Genomic DNA, 23,327 nt, shown 5'->3' on the forward strand with positions numbered 1-23,327 from the left:
TCTTTTCTTTCGTGAGACAGGGTCTCTCTATGTAGTCCTGGTTATTCTGGAACTTGGTATGTAGACCAGGCTGGCCTTGAACTCAGAGAGATTCACCTGTTTCTGCCTCGTGAGTACTGGGATTAAAGGTGCGAACCACTATGCTGGGCAAGAACGGGGTTTTCAACAAATGTGGCCCTGGAATAATTCAAAATCTAAATCCAAGGAATTCTTGAACCTTATATTAAACTTAGAAGCCAAATGTACAACTAACATGTTTATAACTAACTTGTTAAAAACTGGCAACTTAAAATATAAAAAGAAAAAAAATCACCAGTGATGCTCCTATTTAGCAGCTAATACCCCAAAACATATTTAAATTTACCTGAAACTTCTTACATTCCTCATCTTTTTTCTGACCGCATAATTTGTTGTAATGTTCTTGAAATTTAACATGAGTTTCCTTAAGTAACGACAACTCACTTTTAATCTCATTCATTTCTCCATTAAGTTCTTCAACCTAGAATAAAATTAAGTCAAAATGAGCAAGTGCATAAATTTTACCTGAAAACATTAGTGTTTTATAAAATAGTCAAAATAACAGCAAAATTAACTACTTAAAACACTGTAATAGTGACAAGTGTTTAACAAACATGATTGTATATTCATTCATCGTCTTTGAAAAATGTCAGACTTAGAAAGATAAGTAACTTGACCACATTAGTGCAGACAGAAAGTAGCAGTCAGGATTGCAATCCAAAATCGAACCTAGAGCCTTTGTCCCTAAATACCGTCTTATAGAAAAAAAAAAAAAAGAATTTAACCTTAGTCCTACAGAAGTTCCACCTGCATGACCTTGTCTTCATCGCTGCACCACACTGGATGTGCAGAGTTTAGCTGAGCTAGCTGGACATGTGGAACACCAAGTGTTACAAAGACATGGCCCCTGAGCCCATGTTTCCATCTGGAAACTGGGTTTCTACTGTCTGTGCAGCTCACAGTCACTTTCTTGGGGGGATGCTATTCCACAGAAATTTCATATGTGATTACAAACAGATAGACACACAGACTATATACATCTGATCTTCATTTAAGAAAATGCTTACAAAACCAAAGTGTTTTTTCTTATTCAACTATATTTTGCTTAGTTTATTTTAGTTTTGATTTATGATTATGATAGTTTATGATATGTGGTTTATGAAAGTTTATGGTTGTACAATCTAAAAATATTATGATAAAACCATTTTATTTAAACTTATAAATTATAGTCTCACTAATAAAGCTGTTTTTCCTTTTTTTAAAAAAATGTATTATTTAGTTTGTTTGTGTACTTTTGCACATGTGTATGTGTTCATGGAGGCCAGAACTGGGCATCAGAAACCCTGGTTGTTAGCCTCCCAATGTGGGCGCTGAGAACTAACCCTGCAAGAGGATTCAACAGATATGCCATCTCTCCAGCCCCATTTCCTCTATTCTTAATTATTCTTTGCCCTTGGAAGATGGCCACTGTTGTATTCTCAGAAGAGAAAATGAATGTTAGTTTGCTTTACTTAACTGCACAGGCAGTGGAAGCCCAGTTTCCAGATATAAACATCTGCATGCATACACACACACACACAATGTGTGTATATATGTATAGTATATATATGTTTGCGTATGTGTGTGTGTGTGCCCTATACAGGTGTCAGTTTTTGCAGCATGTTTGTTCTATGTCATTTGCAGCTTCTTTTATTTCCCAGCTTTTCCAATCTCACAGCACAACTTCCACAGCCCTTTAAAGACTGCATGAGAAGGAAGGTACTGGGAGGCAAAGCAAATTAATTGAAGTTACTGTACTTGTTGCTTGATGATACATTCTCCTGGTGGAGATTATTAACCAGCTTTTAGAATTGTGATGGAAGTATGAAATATTTTTCTTAGATCTGAATAAGGCATATCAAAACCATCAATGACCAAGTTTATCTCTTGAAACTCTAAATTAGGAAAACTTATTAACTACAAATAAATTTTTTTAATCAGAAATCAAATAAAATCATCTACACAAAATGTCATAATACTTATATTCAGATATCTATTAGTATAATATGTGGAAATGGTATAATTAGTACAAAAGTCTAAAATAGAATCATATATATATGTATATATAGCTTCACAAACTCATTGTGACTTTCTACTGTGTTAATTCTTTTTTTAAAGAGTGATTAAAGCCATAATTTCCACATGCCATAGCTTGAGACAATTACCTTAATTCCTTTCTAAGGAATTGTAAAAGCAATGGAAATTGGTTTTAAGAAAGAAAATCCAATTTTGTGATCCATCAGTCTTTTAAGTAAAATTTTGCTTTGCAACTTGAATTAACATCATTTTCTACAACTGTTTCACATATTTTATCAAATTAACATTTAGTGTAATTGAAAAAATATGACTTAAAGGAAGTAGCTGTTTACAACATATAATCTCCTGGTAAGATATTAGTACAACAGCACTCAGAACTGCATACATGTTCTAACATGGCTCTGACACATCTCAACAAAACTACTGAGGACAATAATCTTGCCCAATAGTTCACATATGATTCCAATTCACTAAGATATACTGAATTATTTTATTTAGATGCAAGTTAATTTTTCTTTGTCACATATTAATAGCTATTCTATATAGTCACATATGCTTTATATATGTGTATAAAAACATACACATATAGTCTTCTATGCATGAAAACACCAGAGGGAATTTTATTACATTTAGCTTTTAAAAATACACTCACTTTGGCAGATATATGAGTACAAGAAGAAACTGTCTGACATCAATTCTGTAATTTTTTTAGTACTCAATAGCTATTTTAAATACTTCACTATTTTACAATTTAATGAACCTACACGTCTCTTCCAAGTTCCAAGTGCGTTCTCATGCTCATTCTGGAGACTAAGGAACTTTTCTTCATTTCCCTTTACCTTCTCCCTTTGCAGCTCATTATCTCTTTCAAGGGTCTGCAATAAAATTAATTATCCAAAAAATAATCAATACCACATTAATGAATTTTGATGTGTTTTATGTTGCTCAGACCTTTGCGTGAAACATGCTGAAAGTGCCATACAGATCAGTGGTAATGTGCTACCTCAACAACAATTTTCATAAATTAACAGAAAGGTGCTTAGAGTTTAGCTAACAGGAAACAGGGGGAGGCTGTGATGAAGAAACGGCTATAAAAGGGTATAAAAACATTGCCATTATTCAGTTTCACTGCACAAGTTTTAATGTACTGAAAAAGTAATATAAAGTGCAGCATTGAAAAGCGTGAAATGTAGCATAACCCTGCCTAACCCACTAACAATCCTAACTACCATAAGACGTTTGTACCTGTTTATTTTAGAAATTAACCAGCTAGAAATAGAAACCCCTAAAAAACAATTCTAATTTCAAATTAATACTTTCTAGCCTGGCTTATTTAATACACCACTTAGTTACTTCATTGACCTAATGTAATAGAACCACCCTATCCCATTCTCTCAAAAAAAAAACCCATAAATTTAAAAAATAAAAATGTACATGATGTGAACAATGTGAACTGTTTTTTGGGGGGCTCATTCCCTATGGAGCCTAGATACAGGGCGGGGGGCCTTGGTCCTGCCTCACCTGCTCTGAGGAATGCATGGGGAGTGGGGTCAGAAGAAGGTGGGAGGAGCAGGAGGGAGGAGGGAGGGGGAACTGGAATGGTATGTAAAATAAAAAAGATTGTTTTAAAATAAAAAAATACAAGATGTGAAAGCTATAAAGCATATATAAAAAGTTTAACAAATTTAAAAATAATAGCCAGGCAATGGTGGGGCATGCCTTTAATCCCAGCACTCAGGAGGCAGAGGCAGGCGGATCTCTGTGAGTTCGAGGCCAGCCTGGTCTACAAGTGCTACTTCCAGGACAGGAACCAAAAAGCTACGGAGAAACCCTGTCTCGAAAATCCAAAAAAAAAAAAAACCAATTTAAAAATAATAAAAATATTGTCGAGTGTTTTCTAAGAGTAGGATGTTGGAACTATGAGTCACTATCGCTAACATTATGAGGTCTCTTTACTATCTGTTTGTAATTAAAGCAAACCGGAAAAAAAAGTATCTATATATCCAATGCATCTAGAATTTTAAGTTCATCTGTTTATTATTTATAAAGCTATGTAAATAGGGTAAAAACTTCTAGCTACACAAAACAACGTAAAAGGGAAAGGTGGAAATAGCCTTTTTGAGTTCTCCTCCCAACACTTAGCACTTTTAGTTTCTGTGAGGAGATTCTTTACACAGCTGAGAACCTTATCACACAAACCTACTGCTCTGTAGTTTGCTTTTCTAAACGGCAAACTATCTCTTATTCACTTCCCATACTACTAAGTATAAATTCATCTCACTTAAAAGTCTTATTTTTGCCTCTGCCTCCCGAGTGCTGAGATTCAAGGCATGTGTCACCACCGCCCGGCTCACTTAAAAGTCTTAAGGACGTTCTACTTAAAGAGTTCTTGGTTACATCTAGACTATCAATGTGTAAATATGTCTGTGAAATTATGACACCACATCCAATAAAAAGCATTTTGTATCTTGTGACAAGAACACTGTCCTCTGTCCCACTAGAAATTTTGAAACATCTAAATGAGGACCTATTTTGATTGCTGTACTTCAGGATAATGGGAACATTTCCACATAATGGTTACATATAATAGAGCAGTTTCTAAATATTTACAGTGTTGTATAATTAATAGGCACTTAGATTGTACATTCTAACAAATATTTTTACAATATCTATTTATATGGCAGCATACTCTATTTTAAAAAGTGGATTGATGTTTAGGAAAGAGATGAGCAAACACACTACAATCTCTATTCTATTAACAATAAATGACCAATAGCAGCATGTTCTTGAAACAGTGCATAGTAGGTGTGTCAGTCAATTGCTCCTGGTTCGTATCCTATCTTTAAAAGACCACCTCCTTCAGGTATTTGGTTGCCGTTCTTTGGAGCCCTTCCATCCTTCCATTTACAGCTTGACTTATTATTTCCAGTGACGGCACAAGCCAGCTGATCAGTGAGGATTCCCTTCTCTCCTGCAGTCTCCTGTTTCCTAGGTCCCTTCACTTCCTTTTCCGGGTACTGCGAACTGTTGTCAGGATAAAGCAGGCATGGATGGGAATTGTTTCTGGGATCCTCTATGGCTGAGAAGTTAGATTGGCTGAGTGCCAACTCTGCTTTGGCAATATCTCCCCAACCTTTGCAGAAACAATTATATTTTTTCCCCCCATGTCCAGTTTTGCCTATGAGAAAGCTAATTCCCAAAGTATTCTTCTCTCATTTACATCTCCTTACCTTGTGTGCACACGTGTGTACGCACAGGGAGACCAGAGGTCCACTTCAGGTGTCATCATTTCTCAGGACTTTTCGGAAGCAGCATCTCTCACTAAACTAGAGCACCAACCAGGTAGGGTAACCTGGCTCACCAGCCAATAAGCCCCAGGGATCTGCCTGACTCTGCCTCCCAGCACTCGAAAGCGCACACCACCACGGCTGGCTTGTTAGTTGTTTTGTTTTACAAGACAGGATTTCTCTGTGTAGCCCTAGCTGTCCTGGAACTCTCTCTGTAGACCAGGCTGGCCTCAAACTCACCGAGACCCACCTGCCTTTGTGTGCACCACCACTGCCTGGCTCGCAGCTGCTGACTTGTTAGTGGGTGCTTAAGTCAGAACTTCCTGTTTGCTAACAAGCCCTTTACCACTTGAGCTACTTCCCAGTTTTATCCATGTGTCTATTGATTCTACTTTCTCTAAGCAAGTATCTCAACATTACCTAACAACCTTTCCACTACACTTATATTTCTAGTAGCATTTCTCTTATTCTGTGTTTATGAATTTCTAATTCTTGTCCTGTGAATTAGTATTTTTCCTTTAAGCAGTTTTCACTTACATGGTTTTTAGACCGTGAGAGATTTTATTCAAGTGTCCAGTAATACTTAATAATCTATTTGTACTTAAGAATGAGGTATTTAAAAGATAGTCAAAAGTTTGTCAAACACTGGACTTCACTGTAGGAGTTCTGCCTGAATGATTTCTTTTGTGAAACATAACTAAAGGAACCATAATCTTTCTTTTGGGCAGGTTAGTGTGCCCAGAAAGGAAACTCCCATTCTCTTTTCTGGGAATTGGAATAGATGTCCGGTATCTAGGAGAACTACAATGACTGGCTTGACTATTGAACTTATTTTCACTATATTTCCAAAAGAGTATTTATGAATAGATAGATAGAGCAAAGGGAAAGGGGAGGAGAGATGAAAATAAGGAGGGCGAACAGGAAGGAAAGAAAAGGGATGGAGGGAGAGAGGACAGAATGTGGAGAGAAAGGAGAGGAGAGGGGCAGAGAGAAGAATTAATTTACAATAGCTGCCATTTCTGCTAGCGACATGATCAATTTCAGGTCACTAATATTTTGATAACCAGTTTCCTAAATATAAGGAGCCCCAACATACTATTAGATTCCTTTCAACCTCAGCTCTCTCTCAAACTCTAAGCATACACCTCCAAGTCTATAGCAAAGAGGAGAGAACCAGTGGGGTGGGAGGAGGAATGTGGGGTTGCAATAGAGTCTTACACAGGTGTTCCCATCTGGGTCTTTCAACTAACTACATATCCCACTTCAAAAACACAGGATTTCTGGGTTTAGTTTTGTTTGTTTGGTGGTGCAAAGATACAATCCAGTGTCTCACTGTCTTAGGCTTTCTATTCCTGTGAGAAAACACCATGAACAAAACCTACTTGGGGGGAAAATGGTTTATTTTATCTTAAAGTTCCCTATCAAAAAACCATCATCGAGGGAAGTCGGGGCAAGAGCTCAAACAGGACAGGAACCTGGAGGCAGGAGCTGATGCAGAGGCCATGGAGAATGCTGCTTTCTGGCTGGCTCCCCATGGCTTGTGCAGCCCACTTTCTTATAGCATCCAGGACCACCATTCCAGGGAGAGACACTTTCCACATGAGCTGGGTCCTCCCACATCAATCAATGAAGAAAATGCACTACAGGCTTGCCCATAGGCCAATCTAGTGGAGGCATTTTCTCAGCTGAGCTTCCCTTGTCCAAAATGACTCTAGCTTATATCAAGCTGAGATAAAACTCACAATGCCAGGCAAGGATCCTACAACTCAACCACATCCCAGGCCTCATTTCCACAATTTTGAATTGGGTTTCTATTTTCTGTTTCTGATAATTATACACATAGTTCACTTTTAAAACTTAGCCTTTTGTGTTCCTTCTGTCATTTTCATGTCCTTGTGGATTTATTGCCATTTTATAATAGTTTCACAAGGCGGCAGAAGTGAATGTAGGTTTAATTAATCATCTTTAGCTGGGAGCCCTAGCCAGGTAGTTTCTGAGTTGAAAATAGCCCAAGTTTATTCACTCATTTAATAGCACTTCACAAGGTCCACAGCACGCTTGACACTCTCATGCGCTGATGATCCTGCTGTTACATTGCTGCTGTCTTCATGGACATTTTTATCATGAACATAAACTTGTGCATATTACAAACATACATGAAAATTTATTGTTATTCCAACTGAATTAGCAAATCTGAAAAACATCTGTGAAAAAGGATATTGTCAGAGGTCAAACTGAAATCATTCACTAAATGCTCTAACCTTAAAAAAGCAGTAAATTGCTCTAGTTAATACAGTAATAACATAACAACCACAGGAGTAAAATATGAAAATTACTCTTAATAGTATTATACTAGAATTTAGGTATCTATGGTCTTTCTAAATTTACTGCTAAAAATATAAGAGGGATGATAGTCTAGCTGCAGAGCACTGAAAACCAGTTGGCCATTAGCAAGAGCAACGATCCCTTTTAGTGCATGTGGAATTAGAATGCTCCTCAGGAAAACCCTGGCCGTATCTAAGCAATGTGATCCCTAGCAACAGCTCAGCATTAATATTTTGTTATGCTATATATCTGGGGTTCTTAGACATCAGTCTGCAGCTAAGCACTGATCCATGACAAACTTCTCTAGTCCATGGCCAGATGTGATTACATGACTTTTCTTATCCTTTTTCTGTCCTTTATCCTGAGGTTATCTTTAAAATACATATATTTTAAAATGTTCTGTTTTTTAAAATTATGGTGATAGTGGAGACTAATGTTTGCATTCTTTGCAGGCTACTTGACAATATTTTGAAATGTACTGTAAGATATTATATAATCTTCTATTTAATATCAAGAGACAGGTAATTATTGTAATAATTAAAAAGAAATGCATTTGAATATTCAACATATTGGTGCACATTAAAAGATCCTAGGGCCATATTTGCAGACTTGGTTAGTAGTTCAAAGCAATGAACACTATGGATACCACAAAATTTTAGTACAATTTTCATACAACTGATTTAACAAACTTGCTTAGTTTATATCACTGTGAAAAATATTATGACCAAAGGTGATTTGAGAAGCTAAGGGTTTATTTGGTTCACAAGGAGATTCTATCGTCAAGGGAATTCAGGCCAGGAACTTGGAGGCAAGAACTGAAGGCAGAAACTACAACAGAGACCATGGAGGGGCACTGCTTGCTCTCCACTCGGTATGACTTGCTTATTGGTTTTCTAATACAAACCAGGACTACTAACCAGAGATGGCACCAATTATAGTAAGCTGACCCCCTCCATCAGCACAGAAATATTTACAGGCTAATCCCATGGAGGCAATTCCTCAACTGATGCTCTCTCTTCCCAGTTTACTTTAGTTTATATCAAGTGGACAGAAACTAACTGGAACACAAACTTAACAGCTCTCATGCTTCTAGGAAAATATGTTAAGCACATAACACAGAAGTAGTACTGGATTGGGACCAGGACAAGGCTGTAATACTGCTTTTTCTACAATTTTTAAGGTCCCAAACAAAACTGCTTATATTTTCTGGATCTCTACTCCATCACAGAATAAACTAGCTAACATCTAATACTTGGATCACCCCAGAAACTATGGTTCAATTCTTTTACATGGATTACCAGATGACCTTGTAACAACTACTCATAATGAACTTGAGTCAGACATGGTGCTTACATGCCTACAACATCAGCATTCCGTAGGCTGTGGTAAACCTGGGCTACAGAGTGATACCATATCTCCCCAAAATAAATCATAAGCTATTGGGAAAAGGTGTGAAGAGGCTCTTGCTTATAAAAGTTGTTTTTTACTAGTCTTTTATAAGAATGGGTGAAGAGGTTAAGGGGATGAATAGCTTGATTCTACTGGTCCACTTCTCTCCCTCTGTATCTTTGACATTTTAATTCCTATATAACTGAAGGCAGGCAGAACCCTTTACACAATAAGCCATAGGGCAGCAATGGTGAGATCAATTGCTTTGCTCTGCTCAAGTTTAGTTCTATTCAATGACGATGGACTAACAAAATTTGTGTGGCTTCGTACAAAACAAAAAGGCAGAGGAAACAAGCTATTAGAGGTATTAAAATATGTAAATTTTCCTTTATCTCTCTCTCTCTCTGCCACAGGATGTTTCATTTTCTATTTAAGGGCATGGTTCTCTGGACCAGGAAGAAAAATCACAGCACAATTGAAGTCCCACACAGCTGCCTAAAAGCTTCATGACAACTCAGCATGAACAAGAGTCACTACCTTCTGGGCCCCACTTCTTCCTGCCACCTGCTTCACCCATGTATCACATTCTAGCCAGAAAAGGAAGTGATCTTTCCTTTCAATGGGCCCTCTATATAAACCCAGGGCAGAGAGTAACTGTGGCAAGATCAGAGTGCTAGGCAGGGATACATTCAGCACTGGACTGGATACTCATTGCCCATGCCAAGGTGCTGCCAACCTGAAACAGGAAGAGCTGCTGCCACGCCTCTCCACAGAGTGCTGAAAGGTACATGTACCCACAACAAGCCTCTCCTACTGCACCTATGCATTCACTAAAAAGTAAGATTTCCCCAAACAAATGAAAAGATGCAGGGGAGTGGGTGGTTAGGCAAGGGACCAGGGCACTAGAAGGCAGAAGAACCAGCAGCCAAGAACCAAGACTGAGAGGCAATAGAAACAAGAAAATGCCTGTTGAGGCTCCAAGCCTCCAGCAATACTTCCATAATTTAACTTACAAAACATAAATTCAAAAGATAAAAATTCATTAAAAACACAAGCAAGGAACTCAGGACCGTGAGGGGTGCACCCATACATTGAGACAAGGGGGATGTTCTATCGGGAACTCACCAAGGCCAGCTGGCCTGGGTCTGAAAAAGCCAGGGTTAAAACCGGTCTCGCTGAACATAGTGGACAATGAGGACTACTGAGACCTCAAGAACAATGGCAATGGGTTTTTGATCCTACTGTACCTATTGGTTTCGTGGGAGCCTAGGCAGTTTTGTGGATGCTCACCTTACTAGACCTGGATGGAGGTGGGTGGTCCTTGGACTTCCCACAGGGCAGGGAACCCTGATTGGACGGGGGAGGGGGACTTGATTGGGGGAGGGGGAGGGAAAGGGGAGGCGGCGGTGGGGAAGAGACAGAAATTTTTAATAAATAAATAAATAAATAAATAAAAACTACAAACAAAAAAAATTCATTAAAAACTTCAAGACACTGAGAACAAAATTAAACAAAAGGAAGACATTTACTTCTCACTACAAGTCCCTGTGTAACCACTCTAGTTACTCACTCATGAAGTTAGCCCTAATTCTCTATGATGACTGTCCCTACATGGGAGATGGCTATAGTTGTCATGGACATGTTCCAATTTACTTGCTTTGCTGCCTTCAAAGGGGCTTAAAAAGCATGGATTGGCCACCCTTTCTGAACATGCCCCATCTCCTTATGAGATAATGGAGTGGCCATCCCATCACTTGGCATAGTCAAATCCAGTCATGTTCCTGCCCCTTCACTCACTCCCATGTTCCTTCATGTCGAGTCCAGAATCAATGAAGTTCTCTTGTTCACCTTTCCAAGGCCGCTTTCTACTGGAACACAATACATTTCTCATAGTTTACTCCTAACACTTTGAAAAGTCTTTTAAATTTCTAGATCAGACCTGAACATCACTCTTATTCTTGGTAAATTTCTACATGAACTGACTTCGCTTCACTCTACTTGCAACAGCAGAGGGACTCCCCATTATTTATGGGACCTCCAGCACCGAGTCAAGGAGTAAGGTAGCATCCCCCTTCATCCATTGTCTTACAATGAATCTACCTTGTAGACACCTGATTTAGCTGGATCTTCCCCCAAAGAGGGAGGCAAGAGAGAAGCCTCTCCTTTTGGAGTGTGAAGTCCAATCATTACCTACTCTGAAGATGATGGTAGTTTGATCATATTCTTATGAAGATAGGCCTCCAAATCCTGACACTTTTTTTTAATGTGACTGACACTTTTTCTTTTCAACCTTTAATTTTGACCTTGGCCACAACTCTAAAACATAGAAATTTTCCACTTATTCCATTACAAAGTCATATACTAGTTGGGCATGATGGCATACACCTTTAATCCTAGCACTAAAACCAGAGGCAGGTGGATCTCTGTGAGCTTGAGACCAATCTTGTCTACAAAAAGCTCTAGGACAGCCAAGATTATATTAGAGAGACCCTGTATCAAAAAATTCAAGTCAGATATTTGATAAAACTTAACATTTAAGTAATTACTAAATGTTAAAAAATATTTATTACTTTAGATATTGATGCTGAAAACTGATGAAGGAATCTAGTATTTTACCTTTTTAAATCAAACGGTAGAACAAGATACCTAAATGCAACTTAACATGGGAAGCTTATTAGATAGAAATATATTTAAACAATATATACATAACCTGATTATTTTCCCTTAGCACCTTCAATTCTTCATTAATTTCAGTATTAGCTTGAGTTTGTTGCTGAAGTAATTGTTGCATGTGTTGAAAAGAAATGATGATATCCTTCAAAAACATAAAAATATACCATGTTTCTAAGTTCATTCTTAGATACATTTCTAGTTTTTTGTTTGTTTATTTGGGATTTTTGTTTTGTTTTGTTTTGTTTCGAAACAGGGTTTTGTCGCAAGCCGCCCTTTTGGGGTGACTTCTGCTGCAATTCTAGCCGTGGTGTATTAGTACGTTCCAGGGTAGGGGTGTGAGGATTAGAAACATTAGGTAGGAGAAACAGAGATAAGAAAGAAACACATAGACACAGGATAGTACCGGGAGAGCAACTCAGCAAATGCTGAATACTGAATGTTGAATTTTGAGTTCTGAGTTCACTAGCATTTATTTTTCATACACTTTTATGGCCCAATACAAAAGGGGAAAAGACGGTAAAAGACTTCTTGAACATGATTCAAAGGACAACCAGAACAGTTATTTGTTTCAATACTTGATACATCAAGCCATTAATTTCTGAGTAAAGCATTTGATATCTGGCGCAGTGAACACAGCCTAGATAAAGTATCCTGAAAGCAGCTACTCCCAAAGTTAAACCTCCTGTTTTATAAGGAGCAGAAGCATACTTGAATTCTCTGATCTTTGGTCAAGTGGAGCAAGCAGATCTACCTCTATAGGCCATCTTAAAGTCCAAAACACCAGCTAACCGCACCCTAGGTCAGGATCTCTTGTTTTGTAGCCACACCTGTTGTCAACAACTTTGAAAGAGCAAAGATAAGCTCAAACTCTCTGACCTTAAGTTAAGGTAAAATGGGCTCACATTTTTGGGTTTCTGTTACAGGGTTTCTCTGTGTAACAGAGCCCTGGCTGTCTCAGAACTTGCTTTATAGACCAGGCTGGCCTCAGACTCACAGAGATCCTCCTCCTGTCTCTGCCTCCCCAATGCTCGGGCTAAAGGTGTGCATTACCAACACCTGGCACATTTCTAGTTTTTAAGCTATTATTGTTTTGGCTTAAGTTTGATATTTTATATTAAAATAATAGCACTTCTCTGATTTATTATCTAAAATAATTAGTTATATAAATTTTTATCAAGTATTATTTCTAAAAGTCCCTTAGCTTGTAAAATAAATTTTTGAAATGTGCCAGAGTCTATGATATTACTGAATAAGATAAAGAATCTAAAAATGAAATAAACCTGTTGCCTTGATCACCTAGAGATATAGAAATATATCTCTATTAAAATGAATTATAATATTATAAAATGTTTCTGTAGACTAGGGTATCACCAATCAAATGAAAGTAAAGCAAGAAGAAGAAAAGATAAAACAGAAGAAAGGGGGCTGGAGAGAAAACACAGCAGTTTAGAGCACTTGTTGCTTTTGTAGAGGTCCCAGGTTCAATTTCTAGCACCCTCATGGTGGCTCACAACCATCTGTATCTCCAGTTCCAGGGGATCCAATGCCCTCTTCTGGTCTCTGTATACACTAGGCACGCACATGATGCACATATGCATATGCAGTAAAACATTCATATACATAAGATAAATCTAAAAAATTTAAAATAACTTTAGTTTTTCCAAGCTATTCTTTAAACACAAGAATAAATTGAGATAAAAGGAAATTGTTCTAAAATCACACGTGGTATGTTAATATATTTTCAGTAATTATGTGCTAAGATATTACTAACAAATAATAAAGCTACTTCTGAAAAATGGAAATTTAGTTAGGAAATATGTGGCTAATGCCTATAATCTTAGCACCTGGAAGGTTGTGATAGGATAGGAGGATTGTCAGTGAGTTTGAGGCCAGCATGGTCTACATATTCCAGGCTATCCTATACCACAGAGTGAGACTCTGACATAAAAAATGGCCCAGCAATTAAGAGTGCCTGCTGCACAATCATGAGGGTCAGGCTTGGTCTCCAGCATTCACTTAACAAGCCAGGCGTCCCATAAGCATCTGTAACTCCAGCTCAGAGGAACTAAAAAGTTCTGGTCTCTGCATATGCAGATGTGTGTACACACATGTGAGCACATACTAAGACACATACACACACACAAAAATAGATGTAAAGGCACAGGCCTTTAAACCCAGGAGGCAGAAGCAGGTGGATTTCTGTGAGTTCAAAGTCAAACCTAATCTACATTGCCAAGTAAGTCCAAGACAACTAGGGCTACCTAGTGAAACCCTGTCTCAAAGAAAGGAAGGAAGGAAGGAAGGAAGGAAGGAAGGAAGGAAGGAAGGAAGGAAGGAAGGAAGGAAGGAAGGAAGGAAGGAAGGAAGGAAGGAAGTCTTTTTTAACAAAAAGCAGTATACATTCGACTGGTTAAACACATACAAACATGCCCACTCAGTACATGTTAGCTGAATGCCTACTTCACAGCTAGGCAAATATCATCTCACATCTACTTCTCACCTTACTACTGGTTTTGAAAATATTAACTAACTTCCAAAATATATGAGTAGCGCTTACCTGTTTTTCTTCTTGAATATGGGTAATCTCTTCATTAATTTTCTTATTTAATTCCAATTCCTTTAAAGTTGAAGAATTTTAAAGTTATGATGTAAAATTCAGTACATTCTATATTTGATTCAGCACCCATGTTTGTGTTGAGACACTGTCTCCAGTGAATTAAGAAGCCTAATATAGTCTAGTAAAAACATAAGCATTAAAACTATAAAATTTCCCATCTTAGATGTGACTTAGAGAGACACCACTGTGCCATAAAATCACTGAAGCTATATCTGAGTGGGATGAAATTTGTTATAGCCTAGTTTTGTTCTAGATTTACTAATGACAAAAAAGTTAAATAATTTTGTTTTTGTTTCTGGTTTTTGTTTTTTCAAGATAGGGTTTCTCTGTGTAACTGTCCTGACTGTCCTGGAACTCACTTGGTAGACCCAGCTAACCTCAGACTCACTGAGATCAACCTGTCTCTGCCTCTCAAGTGCTGGGATTAAAGTAAAAGTTCAATAATTTAAAAAAAAATTCATACTTTAATTTTTACTTTACATAGAAGAAATATTTCGTGAAATAATCCTACAGTTCTCATACTTTTAGTAAAATTTAATTTTATAAACTTGAGTAAATTTAATCAAATACCATGTTAAGTCGTTCTTGAAGCTCTTCATATTTTTGTTCTTTAATTATCAGATCTATACTTTCTTCTTCCATCTTATGCTGACACGTGACCTTGGACTTAATCAACTCTGCAGCTATTCTTTTTAGTTCCTTAACATAACAAACAAAAAGGAAATTCAGTATATATATTTTACCAAAGCAAGATGTTTTCATGATAGTGTCCAAATCTTTAAAATTATACTTCATTTAACAACAGAATATTTTTATATATAAATTTTATTAAAGTTCTTCTTTGACAATTTCATCAATGTATATAGTACACATCTGGTTACTCTCTCACACACTCCATTTTCCCTCCCACCTCTATCAAACCTCTTCTCCTTAAAAGTCTCTTCTTCACATTCATCTCTTTTTGTCTCATGACACGCTGACTTTTAACTTGTCAGTCTGTGTGTCCATGGCTTTGAACTATACAGTGGAGCCTGGTGAGCTCATTTGTGGGTTCACAAATGAAGATATTGACTGCCTCTCTGAGATTCCATCAGTAGTCAATACTTTAGACAGGATGGGGTATGATCACACAAATCCCTTCCTGAGCCAAGATTGAAGACAACAGGCTTAGTCTTTCACAGGCCCAGTACAGGCAAATACAGTTGCTAAGATCATGACTTCAAGAGCTAAGCTGTGCCAAGAAGATCATATTTTACAACGCTTCTCTCTTATCTTCTAATTCTTACATTCTTTCCACCCCCTCATCCACAATGTTTCCTGAGCCTTAAAGAAAATAGTATGACTGTCCTACTTAGGGCTAAGCCTTCAACCATCAGTTAGTCTCAGCATCTGGAGCAGTGTGAGTCTGTACATATAATGGCAGTTTTCGGCAAAGTGACACTTCTCTGAAGTCTGGGCATAGCATTTGTTGGGTCTATCCCATGAATTGATCACTTGGTGGAAAGGATCCCATGATGGATCAATCAAGGGCCTTTATGGGAAGAAGGTATCGAAAGGCAGAAGCTGACAAATGACTGTGTCCCAAGGAACCCTAGCCTTCACAGATGAATTAAGAAGTCAATAGAGAAAGTGGAAAAGGACGGCCAACTGAGGGGGAGGAAGCTCAAATAGATGCTACAAGAAACAGGGATGCAACCAGAATTGGGGGCCGCAGTGCTACATGCCACAGCCTCATACAATTATATCTTAAGTCCCCACCCAAAAAACCAGGAAAATTAGTCTTAGTTCATACACCACTTTTGAGTATGCAGAAAAGACTGTTAAAGTAACCATGTGGATCAAACAGTAGGCCTTTCCTTAGAAAAACAGGCAAATTACTGTCAGTTAAAACAAGAACTCTCCTCTTTCCAGGGAGGTACAAGAGGAATAGATGAGATGTCCTGGGTAAACTGGGAGCAGTGGAGGTAGAGGGGAGGGATGCTCTCCTCCTCTGTCCCACCCACAACTCAAACATCCTGATCCTTCATGAAAACCAACATGAGATGATAAGTGTGAGGTAGGTCAAAAATGCAGGGAAATGTCAGGATGATGGGAAAAGAAAAAACCCTCATCCAGGATTCTGACAAGCCTCTTGTCAGTTGAAACCAAGAATTCCAACATGATTAATGTTTGCTTATGGCTTTTCTCCTTTCCCAGCTATAAGCTTCCAGGAATTTCAATAGAAACCCCCATTTATAGTAAAAAAAGACATGTCCTAAACTTGTGTGCCGCTTTAGGAGCTCCCAGCTTTCTTTATCAGATATAATCCAACCAAGTCCTCTCTGGAGTCTCCCCATAATCTTATTTATCAAAAAAGAACGTCAAGCAACCTTTTAAGATGTAACCTGAGAGCCAGCAAAACTATATATATGGCTAATGCTGAAACACTGAATTGAGAAGCCCATACCCACACTTGGGCATGTCATTATTTTCTTTCTGGAGACCCTCCACCCCGTTTAAAATATGTATTTAAAATGATCCGAATAAACTGTAATTCTTTTATAGGTCCCTAAAAGAAATCACCAATCCCGACCCACAGACATTAAACTCGTCTAAAATATGTTCCTTTTACATTTTTTCAAAGTATAAAAGATAACATATGATAAATTCCCCAGAGCAGAGGTTTTGGTAATCCAGTGGTAATTTTTTGATTTTGAATAAACTGTGGCTCTTCTTTGGGAAGCCCAAAGTACTTGGGTATGCTTTTCCTGAGTCCATTTCTTCCTATTTTTAATAAACCCCAACTCATAGTGAATCATCTTGAAATTTTTTTTTATGTGTTGAATCCAAGGGTCTGGTTTTACCTGAACTGAGATCTTTAAAAGATTAAGGGAACTTCTCAGGACCCTGCAGGCAAGAAATGAAGCTGTGTCTCTATTCCTGCTGCCCGTGGACAAAATAATATGAGACACTCTGAAAGAAGATGTGATAGACTGAAGAAAGAATAAAAAAACCACATCAATCAAAGGTGATTCCAGGGCAGCTAAGTAAGGTTAGAAGAAATGACAAGGGGACCATGAAACGAGAAAGGAACATAAATATGAAAAGGAAATGGGAAGTCTGCTTTATTGTTGAAAAACATGGTGTATGTATGAACTGTGTAAGAGAAGGGATAGAAAATGTTTGGACAGACACTTAAAGCCAAAAGCAGAAATCACCAACCCTGGTTCATAGCCGTTAATTTAAAAAAAAAAAAAAAAGTTCCTCTTACTTTGCTTTTCAAAGTATAAAAGATGATAAATTCCCCAGAATGGAGTTTTAGGTAATCCAGTTGTAACTCACTCTCAACAGCCATAGCACTCACAGGATGGTCTGTTTTCAGTTTTCAAACTTGCATTTGTTTGTTTGTTTGTCTCTTTCAGATTTGCAAAAAAAGGTGAGGCGCAAACTCCGGTCTGTAGCTGGTTAGTTTAGATGTTACAATAAAGAACAAAGAGAGAGAACTTTCAGCAATTTAAAGTAAATGGCAGAAGAGCAAGGGTGGTACTTCAGGCCGTATTAAAGTACCAGTTCCTTGGGTGGCTGAGATAAGAAGACAGCGGGAGTCTGGGGCTTCAAAGCTAGTCTGGGATTTAATACAAAATGCTGAGGGAGCCCAGAGAGGGTGAGAAGGAGGGAAAGAGGCAGGAAGAGGAGGAGGGTAGAGAAAGGAGGAGGGGCGGAAAGAGGAGAAAGGCAGTGGAGATGTTCTGAAATCTGGAGCTTAAGGCAAATGAGAAGGTGAAACAGAGGTGTGAAATCATCTTGTGGGGCTGACACTGAATTGAGAGTACAGATTCACTGGAGGAAAAACAGAGACCACATGGCCAAGTCTTCAAAGACTGGAAGGGGAAATAACCAGTGAGCCAGAGCAATCTTTTTTAGAATCTGAAAGGCCCTTTAAATAGGTCACTTTTGCACAAGTGCCATGAAATTCACTGAATAGCCTTTCTGTTCTCTCTCATCACTTCATTTTGTTTATATGTCACATCTTAAACCATCAAATAATAAGGATATCCTCTATCACATAACAGAGAACACAAGTACTGAATATACATTACCAATAATTGGTCATATCTGTCTGTTGGATTATTTTTCCTTGGACTTGTAACAAGAGGCCAATTTTGATATTATATAGTAATTATCTCATTCAGGAATAGTATTTGTTTTGTTTCTTGAGACAGTCTCACTATGTTGTGCAGACTGGCTTTAAACTTGCAGTCTTCCTGCCTCCCAAGTTCTGTGACTGTAAGTATGCACCATCACAGCCAGCTCTGGGTAGTCTATAAAAACAACAAAAAGTTTCCTCCAACTGCCTCTTGCTTACAAAATCTGTATCATATGCTCCTGCTCAAACCTCACAATAGCATGAGGGGAGATGGTGACTGGCCGAGACTGATCGTGTGCAGTGCAACAGCTGCTGACATCACCAAACCCATGCCAGAGTTAACATTGTGAAGGTTACAGTTTGTCCAGAATATTACAAATGTGTATAATAAAGCGTGGCAAGTGGAGATTTTTTTGTTTATTATTTGATACTGAATAATCTACCCTTCTCGTAGGTCTCAGTTCCTCTCCCTGCAAAAAGTTGTTAGATCTGATTACAGCTTTCAAACTGTGCTCTGACAAGCCTCAGCAATGCTCTGCTGAGATTCTTATAAAAACTGGAACTAACAGGTACGGCTCAAGAGTTCTTCCAAGTTTCTCTTCAGGTTTACATGCTCAAGATTTATTTGTTTCAATACTGAGCTCCCACATCATAAAACATTCCACAGCTTTAAAAAAAAAAAAGATGAAAACCGGCAGATTAGATGATCCTACTTCAACAAGGCCATACCTCCTCACGGTGCCATTCACTATGAGCCAAGCACTCAAACACGTAAGTCTATGGGAGCCATAACTATTCAAACCACCACAGCCTTCAAAACCAATTTGGGATAGGAACTTGAAAAGATTGGGCTACAGAAACTTGAAAATGTTGCAAGTAGTGTTTAATGAATGGTTCCTACGGGAACTTAGATCATAAAACTGATGTAAATATGGAGGGCAAAGATCACACTCCTGAAGTTTCAGACGGGAACAAGACTCCATTCAGAATTGGACTAGATGCCATCTGCCTTGGTTATCTATCTATCTATCTATCTATCTATCTATCTATCTATCTATCTATCTATCTATTGTCAGTGTGGCACAAGCTAGAATCCTTTAGAAAGAGGGAATCTCAGTTGAGAAAATGCCTCCATGAGACTGGCTTCAAGTCAAGTCTGTGGGATATTGTCTTGATTAATAAATGATGTGGGAGGGCCCAGACCACTGGGGGTGGTGTACCTTTGGGCACACAACCCTGAGTTGTTTAAGAAGGTAGGTTGAGCAAGCCAGTAAGTAGTGTTTTTCCATGGCTGCTGCTTCAGTTCCTGCCTTGAGTTCCTGCCCTGTCTTCCCTCAGTGATGGAGTGTGAGCTATAAGTTGAAATAACCGTTTCCTTACCAATTTGCCTTCTGTCATGGTATTGATTATAACAACAGAAATGCTAAGATATCTGTGTTACATTATGATCAAGAATGTATCTACAATTTGTTCATGCCCCTAAGACTTTGCAAGAGATTGCTTAATTTTGACTCTAATTTCTCTCATTTGGTAGAAAAATACTTATTTTTTTTTACATTTATTCACTGTGTGTGTGATGTCAGAGGACAATGTGGGTGAGTCCATTCTCTCCTTCCACTATGTGGCTATGAGTTTGATTCAGAGAGCAAAGCCAGGCTGTCAAGCTTAGTAGAAGCCCCTTTATCTGCTCAGCCATCTCACCAGCCCTATACTGGGTTTTTCCTTTTGCATCATGAGATGAGCATGACATGTCTGGAAGGAACGCAGGGTAGAATGTTTCCCACAGGCCCCTGGATGAAGGCTTGGCTGTCAGCTGATAAGCTTTAGGCAAACAGTAGGATCTGATGAGTATTCTTTCAGCACTCAAAATATGAACAGACTATTGGGAGGTAGCAGAATATGGAAGAGAAGCCTAGGTGGAGGAAGCTGGTCACTGTGGAGTGTTGCCTGAGGTTTTCTGTCTTGCCCAGTTCCCTCAGAATCACACAGAGGTCTATATTAGTTATAAACTGATTGGCCTAGTATCTCAGGCTTCTTATTAACTCTTACAACTTATATTAGCCCATTATTCTTGTCTATGTTAGCCATGTGGCTCGGTACCATATTCAGTGAGGCAGTCACATCTGGCTTCTTCTGTGGCTTGGTCAGGACTACAGAGGAATGGGCTTCCTTCTTCCCAGAATTCTCCTTCTCTCATTGACCCACCTCTACTTCCTGTCTGGCTGTCCCACCTATACTTCCTGCTTGGCTATGACCAATCAGCATTTATTTAAAATATAATTGACAGAATACAGACAATTGTCCCACACCAGAGGAGGGGTGTCCCTTGGCCCCTTCCTGTTAGCACACTCTCTACGCTCTGTCCCCCATGAGGAAAGAAACTTCGCCATAGGATCTCTGCCATATGTTCTGCCTCACTGCAGGCCTAGAATCAATGGAGCCATGGGATGTAAAGTGAAGCCTATGAAACTGTGAGCCACAACAATTCGTCCCTATGTTCTCGTCAGGTATTTTGTCACAGTCATTGAAAGTGAAGCACACTCCCATTTTGACAAATATATGATCTCTTGCAGCTAATGCAGCAACATGTGTGGATGAACAACATATGCTGCTATAATTATTTGTGGAATTCTTAAGATCATAGGCTCTAGGCCAAATTTTATATGCATTTCAATTATGGTTCTATTTTCATTGTGTAAATTTAGGTAAGTCATTTAATCCATTTTATTTCCAACGTTCTCATCTACAAAATGCAGATAAGAAACTTGTGTTTGCTGAGCGACTACTTTGTGATATTCCTACTCTGTTGAGTAAGGGAATCTGTGATGGTCACAGATGCAGTACATTGCAGAACTGTTTCCTACTTGTAAGCTCTCTGACATCTTAATACAGGTCATGAATAATTAGGTATTACTTTTATTTATTTAAAGAATTAAGATTCATTCCCTCTGGCTAACAGTAGTGAATTCCCCTCTATAATAGTGGTTCTCAACCAGCAGGTCATGACCCCTGGGGGGCTCACATATCAGAAACCCTGCATATCAGATATTTATATTACAATTAATAACAGTAGCAAAGTTATGAAGAGACAATGAAAATAATTTTATGGTTGGAGCTCACCACAACATGAAGAACTATACTAAAGGGTCACAGCATTAGGAAGGTTGGCAACCACAGCTCTATAAGCTCTTTGAGGAAAAGTATCTTGTTTTACAACTTATAGTCCATCATACCTGAATATCTTCAGAAATTTAAGAGGAACTAAAAGATGTAATGAATACACTTCGTAAAGAATGATAACTCTGAAAGAGATATGGCTTACCTTTGCTGAAAATTAAATTTGATCAAGTTTGATTTATTTAGTATAACGTAAATGGCAATAAAAACACTTGATGAAGGCACTTAAAGTCAGCCAAACAGATTATTGTTAATGGTAGCAGAGTTTACAGTCATTTTGCAAGACTGTTGGAAAGCAGTAGGCATAAGTACAGTGAGGAGAAGTTGTGACTGAACGGCCACCTTCCCTCCATTCAAGGAACAACACCGCACTTCAGATCCGCATCACAGAGAAGTAGCTGGTGTTAGGAGTGAGCAGACCAGTGAAGTTCATGAGCAAACTGGAAAAGTACAGCTTAGCAGTGTGAGCTATCAGCATCGTGCCTACTTTAAGAAGAGCACTGTATTTTGAGACTGGAAAATAATCTGGACTGTTATAAACAAGAATTCCTATCCTGTGAGTTTAAGATAGGATAACTCTGTATTTTAAGTCTAGATTCAAGTGTGTTCTGGTCAGGAAACAATATAATGAATGAATCACTATTTTAGTCTTCAATAGGCTAAATGTTCTTTAACTGAACTTTTTGAACATTTTATTTCATTTTATTTTTTTACCATTTCCCACACTGGTAAACATAAAAAAATGGGGTGCCAGTTAAAATGACTATGGAGAATGACAGAAGGAAAGATAAACTTCAATAATATAAGATCTTAAAATGTATAAAGTTAATGCAGAGGTAAAATATCTGCTAAAGGATACTAAAGTTTTGATCTCAACTCTGATTTATACAATATTTGACTGATATTCATATTATACATTATTTAATCTAATAATATGGTAACTGGTTGAAGAAGAATTTTTTAATTTTTAATTTTGTATATATGTATATGTGGGTGTCCATGGGTCCAGAAGAAGGCACTGGATCCCCTGGAGCTTGAGTTACAGATAGTCAAACATTCAATAAAGGTGCTAGATAGCAAACCTGGCTCTTCTCTGGAAGAGCCGACAAGCACTCTTAACCACTGAGCTATTTCTCTAGTCTCAACTGGTTCTATTTTTTAAAGATATCAATGATAATGGCTTAAATATGCCAGTATCATATATGATAATGTGTGTTTTTCCTAATATAATTAATAGCCTTTCTAAAAACAATTTCAGGTTGCTTTCTTATGCAAAGATATCTTTCAGAGGAAAACTGAAAATGGGTTTTGAAATTTTAGTTTTTTAATATTAGCTTTTCCTACACCAAGATATAACTGAATTAAGTAAATAAGATTCAAACAAACTGGGAATTAAGTTGAAACTAGTTGTTTCATACTAGTAATGTGTTCAAGGTTCATTCCTAAGCTTCAATGGCCTGTTATTAATAAGAGGTATACATCTAAGCGTAAAGTCACTTATATAACTTACAACTCTCTGAATACAATGAGAATTGGTGGTCTAAAGGTTTTTTTCTTCTTTATGGCAACAAAATGCAATTAACATCTTTTCTCCATTTTTCTCTTAAATTATGTTTATGTATTTACTTGTATGTATATG

At 37.9% G+C, this 23,327-nt stretch overlaps 1 protein-coding gene across 1 annotated transcript in view; it reads right to left on the minus strand.

The window, feature by feature from the left end:
- Ccdc73 (coiled-coil domain containing 73) overlaps window positions 1–23,327 on the minus strand; it is a 140,016-nt gene that overhangs the window by 14,212 nt on the left and 102,477 nt on the right. The window contains exons 10-14 of the mRNA XM_050146980.1: window positions 14,956–15,084; window positions 14,330–14,385; window positions 11,806–11,884; window positions 2,859–2,969; window positions 365–499 (exon numbers count right to left, since the gene is read on the minus strand). Coding sequence (XP_050002937.1) covers window positions 365–499; window positions 2,859–2,969; window positions 11,806–11,884; window positions 14,330–14,385; window positions 14,956–15,084 — 510 coding nt within the window. The remainder of the gene's footprint in view (window positions 1–364; window positions 500–2,858; window positions 2,970–11,805; window positions 11,885–14,329; window positions 14,386–14,955; window positions 15,085–23,327) is intronic.

Source organism: Alexandromys fortis, unplaced genomic scaffold, assembly GCF_014885135.2.
Source record: "Alexandromys fortis isolate MF-2015 unplaced genomic scaffold, M_Fortis_MF-2015_v1.1 scaffold_12, whole genome shotgun sequence".
In the NCBI taxonomy this organism is placed as follows: Eukaryota; Metazoa; Chordata; class Mammalia; order Rodentia; family Cricetidae; genus Alexandromys; species Alexandromys fortis.